General features: G+C 42.0%; 1 protein-coding gene across 1 annotated transcript; it reads left to right on the top strand.

The window, feature by feature from the left end:
* Nucleotides 1–1447: 1447 nt before the first annotated feature.
* On the top strand, nucleotides 1448–6601 carry LOC149933599 (uncharacterized). Its single transcript, XM_090157351.1, has one exon. The coding sequence runs from the start codon at nucleotides 1448–1450 to the stop codon at nucleotides 6599–6601; it is 5154 nt and encodes a 1717-aa protein (XP_090013477.1).
* Nucleotides 6602–9827: the final 3226 nt, after the last annotated feature.

Here is a 9827-nt window from a genome sequence, read left to right as displayed (position 1 = left end):
CGATTTATTTAGCAAAGACTTTCGGTCAGCTAAGGAAACGTTCGTTTTCTGGGGATTGAAAATTATTTTTAAGATGTCACGGGCGCCTAAACGTGATAGCTGTGTGTTTTGTAAAAAGGATACCAGAGAAAACCTTGTGGAAAATCCAGCAAATTCTACTTACGAGACTATATCTTCTTAATTGACGAAATATGCAGATCAAGAAGACGTTGACAGCCAAGAACTTCTAAATTTCCTGGATTGAAATGTAACAGTTGAAAACTTAAAGAAGCGAAAGGTAAAGTGGCATTTGACCTGTTATAAAAAATTTTCTCTGAAGTCTCGTGGAAGTCAAATTGAAAAACGTTTTCGAGAAAAACTGAAATCTGAAGCTAGCAAAGAGTCTTTAGAGCTAGCCGCTTCTACTAGCAGGGGTCAGACTGAGAGTGTATCATTGCCCTTTACGAGAAGCAAAACCCCCAAGTACTCTTCTTTCTTTGCTTCTTTTGTGATAACAAAGAAACTAAACGGCACCCTTTACATATTATATCTTATGATTCAAGCGGTGCATCTTTAAGAGAAGCAGTTGAGTTAAGTGGGAACGACACATGGAGGGTACGATTAAATGAATGTATAAATGAAACGGACGCATACGCAGTAGATATTATGTATCACTTGCAATGTTGGTTAAAAAACGTAACTAACGCTTTACGATCCAAGACGTTAATGGCTGTGAAATATTGTAAATATTTGTAGACCACATTTCTTTTATTTGTTGTGTTGTTCCTGGAAAGAATGTATTCCTTTGCCCGCGCCTGTGTTCAGTGGTCTCCCTTCACACCCTTTCCTCGAGTCACCCCTCTTTTTAAGGGGAACCTTTTGTCCAGTATGGGACAAGCGTATTCCTGACGCCAATTCCCGCGTCCCTTTAGATGTACGTGTGAAGGGGGAACCTATCTCCTGACCACAGGTTGCAATATTTGATCCAATTTCATGACGTAGATGTGTTTTTTCAATGGTAGATATTTAGTCTTTTAGTAGTTCCTATAACATTCCTTAGATTATGAATTCCTCCGACCGAAACGGTCCCTTTATTTTCATTAAAAAACGCGAAGTTAACTGCTGCCCTTTAACGTGAAATCCATATAGCAGTATTTTCGAATAAATTCCCAATTCTTTAAAAATGCGAGAAACGCGCTAGCGTGGCGCGTGTAAAAATAAAACAGTTAGTTTTTAAAATAAATCCGTTTGAAACAGACTGGTGAAGAATTTAGTCTTAGCGTAAAGATTACTAATTTTAAATTAATTCATTCTTCCAAGTAATTCAGGTTCCCTCAAACCCCTCGGTTATTTTTCAGTCGGTAATCGGACGGGGTCCAGTATTTAAGCTCTCCCACATTTTTGGTGCCGAAACCCGGGAACGGATTTTAAGATAATTTAATTTGCGAACTGTACGTGAAATTCCACCATGTCAGAGACAGTGGACGTTGATAAATTAATCAGAATTCGTCGTACTCTACGGACTGGTACCACACACATCATCAAAACTATCCAGGATGAATTAAAGAAAAGAACTCCGAATTTGGATACCATAGATGAGAGGATAATGCAGCTGAAAGAGAAAGAAAGAAAGTTACTACTAATGAACGATCCCATCCAAGCTGCCATTGACGAAGCCAAATTAGAGGAGGAGGTCATGGGAACTGAGGAGTGCCACGAGAAAATTATCACCTGTAAATTCAATGCTTTGAAAGCTCTTCAGAACAGAGGCAAGCCATCGGCCAACTCGTCGGACAAAGACGAGACCGAAGACGACCGTTCATCGCACCCCTCCCAGGCTCCCATGGTGAAACTGCCTCAACTAGAAATCAAAAAGTTTAACGGAGATTCCACAAAATGGCTAGAATTCTGGGATCATTTCGAAACGGACATTCATAAAACGGAAATTGATTCTTCAGTTAAGTTCACGTATTTGCGTTCCTACCTCGATGGCAAAGCAGCTAGAGCAATCGCTGGTTTACAGACCACCAGTTTGAATTACTGTACCGCTATCAACATTCTTAAAAATCAGTTTGGCAGTAAAGAATCTATAATTAGCGCTCATATGGAAAATTTATTAAAAATGCCAGCGGTTGAACAATCTAGCGATGTCGTCGCGTTGAGAAACCTTTATGATCACTGTGAAATTCAAATGCGAAGTCTGGAAAATTTAGGTCTTGCGACAGAAGCGTATAGCGCGCTGCTCTCACCAGTCCTAATTCAGCTAGTACCGGAAGATATAGCTATAGCGTTTAACAGAGAGCATGAAATAGACTCGGGATGGAAAGTAGACGATCTATGTAAATTCCTTTTACGTGAAGTTACGAGTCGAGAAAGAGTAGCGGCGCTATCTAGATCTAGAAAGACGGACAGCAAGGTCAAAAAACAGCAGTTTGACGCTAAAGGTATATATTCACGTCCAGATGACAAGAAAAAGGACGCTTTTCCGTCGTCCGCCTCCGCCTTAAGCGTCATCGCGAGTCCGAAGTTTTGTCTGTTTTGCAACCTAACTAACCATTTCACCACCGACTGTACCAAGCATACGCCGGAAGAAAGACGAGCCATAATCCAGCGCCAACGTCGATGTTTTAATTGTCTTAGAGAGTACCACAGAGTTAGCGAATGTCGCGCCAGAGTAACGCGGTGTAAATGGTGTAAGCGAAAGCATCATTTCACCCTTTGCGATTCCAAAGAGAGTGACAAAAGCTCAGATGCTAGAGAACAGGCAAGGATTCAACCTCCTAAACAGCAGCCAGCCACCAACGTTCTCTCGTCAATATCGAGTGGAGCGGACGTTGTCCTTCTCCAAACCGCATTAGCGCTCGTCCAAGATCAAGATGGCAAAAATTCCCAGCAGCTTCGCTGCCTACTCGACAGTGGAAGTCAATTATCCTTCATAAAACAAGAAGAATCACGACGTCTAAATCTAGAAGTGATTTCGGAAAACGAACTACTTTTGATTAATCATTTCGGTAGTGATACCCCCGTCTACGCGAAAAGAAGAAGGGTACGCGTCGTATTACGTAATGTCCACGATCCTACTAAGTCAGTCTCCATTAACGCTTTCGAAACGCCGCAAATATGCGGCTCAGTTACCTCCGTTCCGAGTGGTGATATAGTGCGGAAAATGCGAAGTAAAGGTCTAGTCATGGCCGATTACTCCGGTACCGAAGCTCAATTTAAAGATGGAGCCGCTATTGATATTTTAATAGGTTCCGATTTTTATTGGACGGTTGCAATGGATAAAAACGAGCGTCTCGGTAAATCAACGGTTGCGATCGAAACGGTCCTCGGATGGACCATCCAAGGTCCCGCGAAAATAAGCGTCGGACCTCCTGTGGTTGGTGTAAATTCCGTGACTGTCATGCGCGTCTCCGCAGAAACACTTTCGGAAGAAGAACTCGTCTCTCGTCAACTACGCGCCTTTTGGGATCTCGAAACCATGGGTGTTAAACCCGAAGAATTAGAATCCACCAACGACACCGACGTTTTAGAAGCCTTCAAACAAACCGTTCGGTTCACCGGAGAACGGTACGAAGTACCGTTGCCATGGAAACCGAACAAGGACGCCCTTGGAGATAATTTAGCCGCGGCTACGAAAAGAACCCTCCATTTATTAAACAAGCTAGCCACAAATCCAGTTCTACTTTTAGAATACGATGACATTCTAAAGAGCCAACTTCGAGAAGGTATAATTGAAGAAGTTGAACTCTCCGCTACTCCAAAGGTCGTATACTATTTTCCTCATCGAGCCGTCGTGAAAGAGAGTAGCGCTACTACCAAAGTTCGCATCGTATTCGACGGGTCGTCGCCTAGAGGAAAAGCTTTATCCCTGAACGATGTCCTAGAGTCCGGTCCGAGCTTAAACCGAGAAATAATCCACGTATTAATCAACTTCCGAGAACATCGAGTCGCGTTCTCCAGTGATATTGAGAAAGCATTCCTACAGATATCCGTTGAGCCCAGCGACAGGGACGCCCTTCGATTTCTCTGGACAACCGACATCAACAACCCGAGGAAGGCTCCACTAAAAACATTTCGAATCGCGAGAGTCCCGTTTGGAGCGACTTGCAGCCCGTTTCTCTTAAACGCAACCCTGAAGCATCATATCCAGAAGTACGAACACGAGTTTGAAGAGACGTGCAGAACCCTAACGTCAGGACTGTACGTCGACGATCTATTATCCGGAGCGGAGAGCGTAGAGAAAGCGTACAAAATTTCCGAAGAGAGCAAAATGATCATCAGTCAGGCTGGGATGAATCTCCGTAAATGGAATACTAATTCATCGGAGCTCCGGAATCTGTGGAGCCGTGAAATTCAGTCCGATAATTCATCTAGCAATTTATTAAATCCAGAGAAACTCAAAGTTCTGGGGTTAATTTGGAATAACGAAGAAGATACCCTGGGTTTTGAAATTAGCAGCCTGTTAGAATTTCTGGTACAAAAACAGGAGACGAAGAGATGGGTGTTGAAATCCCTAGCGAGAGTTTACGATCCACTGGGCCTCCTTTCTCCCTTCACAGTCCGAGCCAAATTCCTTTATCAGAAACTCTGGGAGTGGGAGGATTCTCGGAAGAAAAATAAACTCAACTGGGATGATCCTCTCCCCGGAGAACTGGCAACCGCGTTCAACAGCTGGTGCTCCGAAATCTCGAGCCTCCGAAAATTGAAAATTCCGCGATTTTATTTCTCCACAATCCAAGAAAACAGTCAAATTACCACAGAATTACATTGTTACGTTGACGCCAGTGAAAAGGGTTTTGCAGCGGTCGCGTATATTCGTTACGTAACTGACCGCGGAGAAATAGGAGCTACTCTCATCGCCGCTAAAACGAGAGTTTCACCTATCAAAAAGATGTCAATCCCTCGCCTAGAACTGATGGGGGCAGTCTTGGGTGCCCGTCTAGCGAAGAACCTACTAAGCGCCCTATCAAACAAACCTGAAACCACTTATATGTGGACGGATTCGACAATCGTCCTAGCCTGGATTAAGGACAATTCATCTACCTGGCGACCTTTCGTGTCAAATCGGATACGAGAAATCCAAACCTTGTCAGATCTGAAAAGTTGGAATTATTGCTCAACCAAGGACAATCCGGCAGATTTGCCAACCAGAGGAAAAAGCGCGGAAGACCTCCTCACTAATTCCAAGTGGTGGCGAGGACCTCCATATTTATCTGGACCAACTAATGAAATTCCGTTGGGAATAAAGCCGAATCACGAGCCGTATTCCCCTGAAGTCCTAGAGGAGATGAAAGCCGAAGTTCGCTTCGCCGTACAAGGAGCCATTACAGTGACTAATGTCAAACTAGAACCGTTGCTCGATCTCAAAAAATTCAGCTCCCTATCCAAGGTCATCCGTATAACGGCTCACATAATCCGATTTTCCAGAATTTGTAAAAAGGGAAAACATATTGGGCCCTTAACTGCCGAAGAAATCCAACGCGCCGAGCAAATCTGGGTGAAAATGGTCCAAAGAGAAGCGTTTCCGTCCGAAGTTACTAGACTACAGGCCAAAAAGGAAATTGACAGAGAGTCATCAATTCTATCTCTAGACCCTCAATTAGACGAAAATGGCCTAATTGTAGTCGGCGGGAGATTAAGAACCAATTCCCTGACGTACAAAGAGACCCATCCCTGGATTCTACCGAATAATCACCGATTTTCCGAACTACTCGTTCAACAATGTCACACGCGTTTGTATAACGCCGGGGTAAATGACGTGCTCGTTGAATTACGTGAAAACTATTGGATTACACGCGCACGCCAACTTGTCAAAAAGGTCGTTTCCAGTTGCATCGTGTGTAGGCGTTTCCGCGCCAAGCCGTGTGCCGCGAAGATGGCTCCTCTTCCCGAAGCCCGAACCACTCCCGCGCCTCCATTCAGCGTTACTGGTTTGGATTACGCCGGACCTCTGTACAACCAAAAGGGACAGAAGTGTTACATCGTTTTATTTACATGCGCAGTCACCCGCGCCATCCATCTCGAATTCGCGAAAGATATGTCCACCGAATGTTTTTTACTCGCGTTTCGTCGTTTCGCCGCCCGTCGTGGAATTCCATCCATAATATATTCCGATAATGCAAGGACTTTTAAACGAGCTTATGTAGATTTGAAAGAAATTTTCGATAACCAACGCAGTCCCGAAATTGTTAATTACTTTTCTGATCTGAAAATTACTTGGCGTTTTATTGTTGACCGCGCACCTTGGGTCGGCGGTTTTTACGAAAGATTAGTGCGCTCCGTCAAAAACGCTTTGAGACAAACTTTGGGACCCGCAAGTTTGACAAATGTAGAATTAGCTACAATTTTAACCGAAGTTGAAGCCACAATAAATTCAAGGCCGATAACCTTCGTTTCGCAAGAAGTAGGGGATCCCACCCCTTTGACTCCAGCTCATTTTCTTGTGGGTGGTAGATTAACCGTATTGCCATCCAGAAAATTCAATGAAAAGGACATTCCACATGATTCTAGACGAGATATAAGAATAAGATATAAGCATCAACAAGCTCTGTTAGAAAGACTGGACGAGATGGAAGAAAGAGTACTTGTTAGAACTGAAAACTGCTCATCATTTAAGTAAATCAAATCCAACCCCTGAACTTAAGGTTGGAGATGTAGTTTTAGTAGAGGAGCCCAGAATGCCCCGTTTATGTTGGAAGATAGCTGTCGTTGACGAACTATTTAGGAATCCAAGTGATAGAATGGGACCAAAATCAAAAGGGCCATTAAATTATTGTACAATTTAGAAATTACCGATTAACCCTGTCTTGAGCATAGCTCAAGGGGGGGAGTGTGAAATATTGTAAATATTTGTAGACCACATTTCTTTTATTTGTTGTGTTGTTCCTGGAAAGAATGTATTCCTTTGCCCGCGCCTGTGTTCAGTGGTCTCCCTTCACACCCTTTCCTCGAGTCACCCCTCTTTTTAAGGGGAACCTTTTGTCCAGTATGGGACAAGCGTATTCCTGACGCCAATTCCCGCGTCCCTTTAGATGTACGTGTGAAGGGGGAACCTATCTCCTGACCACAGGTTGCAATATTTGATCCAATTTCATGACGTAGATGTGTTTTTTCAATGGTAGATATTTAGTCTTTTAGTAGTTCCTATAACATTCCTTAGATTATGAATTCCTCCGACCGAAACGGTCCCTTTATTTTCATTAAAAAACGCGAAGTTAACTGCTGCCCTTTAACGTGAAATCCATATAGCAGTATTTTCGAATAAATTCCCAATTCTTTAAAAATGCGAGAAACGCGCTAGCGTGGCGCGTGTAAAAATAAAACAGTTAGTTTTTAAAATAAATCCGTTTGAAACAGACTGGTGAAGAATTTAGTCTTAGCGTAAAGATTACTAATTTTAAATTAATTCATTCTTCCAAGTAATTCAGGTTCCCTCAAACCCCTCGGTTATTTTTCAGTCGGTAATCGGACGGGGTCCAGTATTTAAGCTCTCCCACAATGGCAGCTCCACAGAAAGTTAAAAAGGCGGCAGTGGTAGCTTCGGGCATCGAGTTCCTTAATCTAGTTGAAGAGGACTTTGCACAGAATACAATGAAAGTCATATCTATGGCTGAACTTCATGCCTTGTACTTAAATATTTGTATTTCAAATGGTCTTGACCAAACTAAAGACGAAATTATGTCAAGAAGGCAACTGAAAGATTCTTTAAAAGATGAAGTACTAGGAATCGAGTTTTCTCAACCAAAACAAAAGCGCTCCTCGGAATTAGTGTCTTTGAGAGGCACTAAAGACGCGGCTTTAACCACTTTGAAAGACGAAGATAACCAAGAGTTTCAGGTCAGGAGTCTGTTCAAAGCGTCATCAGTAATACGGAAGTTGATTTTGTCGTCAGAAAAGTGGTGTTTTAATGGGTCTCTTGACATGGAGAGTGACATAATACCTCAAGAAATATTACTTTTTTTTCAATGGTGTATGATCGGAAAAGCTACTCTTAGTTCAAATGAAAAACGCGAAAGCGAAATCGACCAACGATCATTAAGATTGGCTCAAATGCTAATTTCTGAATGTTTATCTCCTCGTCAAGCATCTGTCACGAAATCGCAAAGTATAAGAAGAACCCGAGAAATGCCTTTGCAGTTGGGGGTCGGACTATCCATTCACAAGGAGTCACGAAGCTCAAAACTAGTTCAAATACTAAGTCATTTAGGAATTAGCGTCAATTATTCAAGAGTAAAAGACGTTGAGAATTTAATAGCTAAAAATGTGCTTTGTAGAATAAACGAAAACGGTGGTATCTATCTTCCACCGAATTTCATATTTGGAAGAGCAATATCGTTCGCTTTTGACAACTTAGACTTCCAAGAGGATACCCCGTATGGTCAATGTACTATGCACGGAACAGTTATGGTTATTTACCAAAAAGTCAAGTCATCTGATGCAAACGAACCATTTCTCTTTAAAGAAGAGGCACAAAATACAGAAATTCCACCGTTAATTTTCAAATTACTTCCATGCTCAGTTTCGAAGTCAATACTTAATAAAAGCGCAGTATTTCCCACTTATACCTAAGGTGTTGGAGTTTCTAGTCAAATGGAAAAAGCTTTCAATCACGATTTCATGTGGATTCTTTCAAGAATAGGTAGTGGAAAACAAGATGGTTTAGACCATGGACTCACTTGGTCAGCACACAATTCCCTTGTGTATAATACCAAAGAAATGACACGCATCGCTATTCTACCACTACTTGAAGCCCTCGAACAGGAGAATAGGAAGATGAAAGTTCTTGGTGGTTTAGTTGGTATTACCTTACGACCGGAAACTCTGACGAAATTCTTCTTAGTTGCTCCACACCTTTCGAGACTCTCAGAAGAAGCTAAAGCCATGGTTGGAACTAATTTGATTACTTGTCAAAAAGAAACGAAACACCACGAAAATAAAGAATCAGTATCGTCCCGGAAATTGAAGAACGTGACAAAGCTTATATCTACCATTGTCTAATCAATCTTGTCACCAAATCTGTTGCACCCGAAGTCGTATGCAAAGATGTCTGCGATATGTCAGATATTGGTTCGAAAGAATATCAGAAATTCGTTAAGGAACGCATTATAGATTGAAGTAAAAACCTCTGGGATCCGTTACGCTACATCAACCTGAAACTCTGGAAAACAACGGCGAAGAGCGTAAAGTTGAAAACAAAAGCTGGAGAGGTAGTACTAAAAGAAGACCGAAGTCTATTTCAGCGGCTGATTCTGTTGTGTCGGTCTCGACAAGATCTAAAACTAGAAGATGTAGTCAGTACTTTTGAATTGACTGTGGTCCCACGGGCATTGTTTGGAGCGGATGGTTCCTTAAACCACAGTGGTGATAAAGCCAAAGTAGTTAACCTCCTCCAATCACTAGTCAAATCGAGGGAAAGTCAGAGTGCTTGTCCTGAAGTCGAGCTAAATATCTCTACAAATATTATGGAAGTATTTGAGGTAGCGATAGTAGATGGAATGGCCGAAAATCAATCATTAACTTCCAAAAATCTGAACACTTGCGCTGACCTAGCCAGAGAGTTCTGCCATCGTATCTTTACTAAATATGGAACATTCTCAGAGATTCAAGTAGTATTCGACACATACTTAGAGAACTCGTTAAAAAACGCTACACGTTTGAGGAGACAAAAAGGAACAACGCCTGCGCAATATAAAATTGAAAACAACACCCAAATTCGAAATATTTCTTTAAAGAAACTTTTGTCTCACGTTAAAACCAAAGACGAACTTACAGTTTTCATTGGAAATGCCTTAATACAAGAAGGTAAAATCTTAAACAAAAACGTAATAGTGTCGTACAAAGAAGAA

The sequence above is a fragment of the Leiobunum rupestre genome, chromosome 8 (assembly GCF_980474605.1).
Source record: "Leiobunum rupestre chromosome 8, qqLeiRupe1.1.hap1, whole genome shotgun sequence".
In the NCBI taxonomy this organism is placed as follows: Eukaryota; Metazoa; Arthropoda; class Arachnida; order Opiliones; family Sclerosomatidae; genus Leiobunum; species Leiobunum rupestre.
This window is presented reverse-complemented; position numbering and strand designations above follow the sequence as displayed.

Excerpts from the sequence above, each read along its gene's own strand:
- LOC149933599 (XM_090157351.1), top strand. The coding sequence starts at position 1,448 with ATGTCAGAGACAGTGGACGTTGATAAATTAATCAGAATTCGTCGTACT.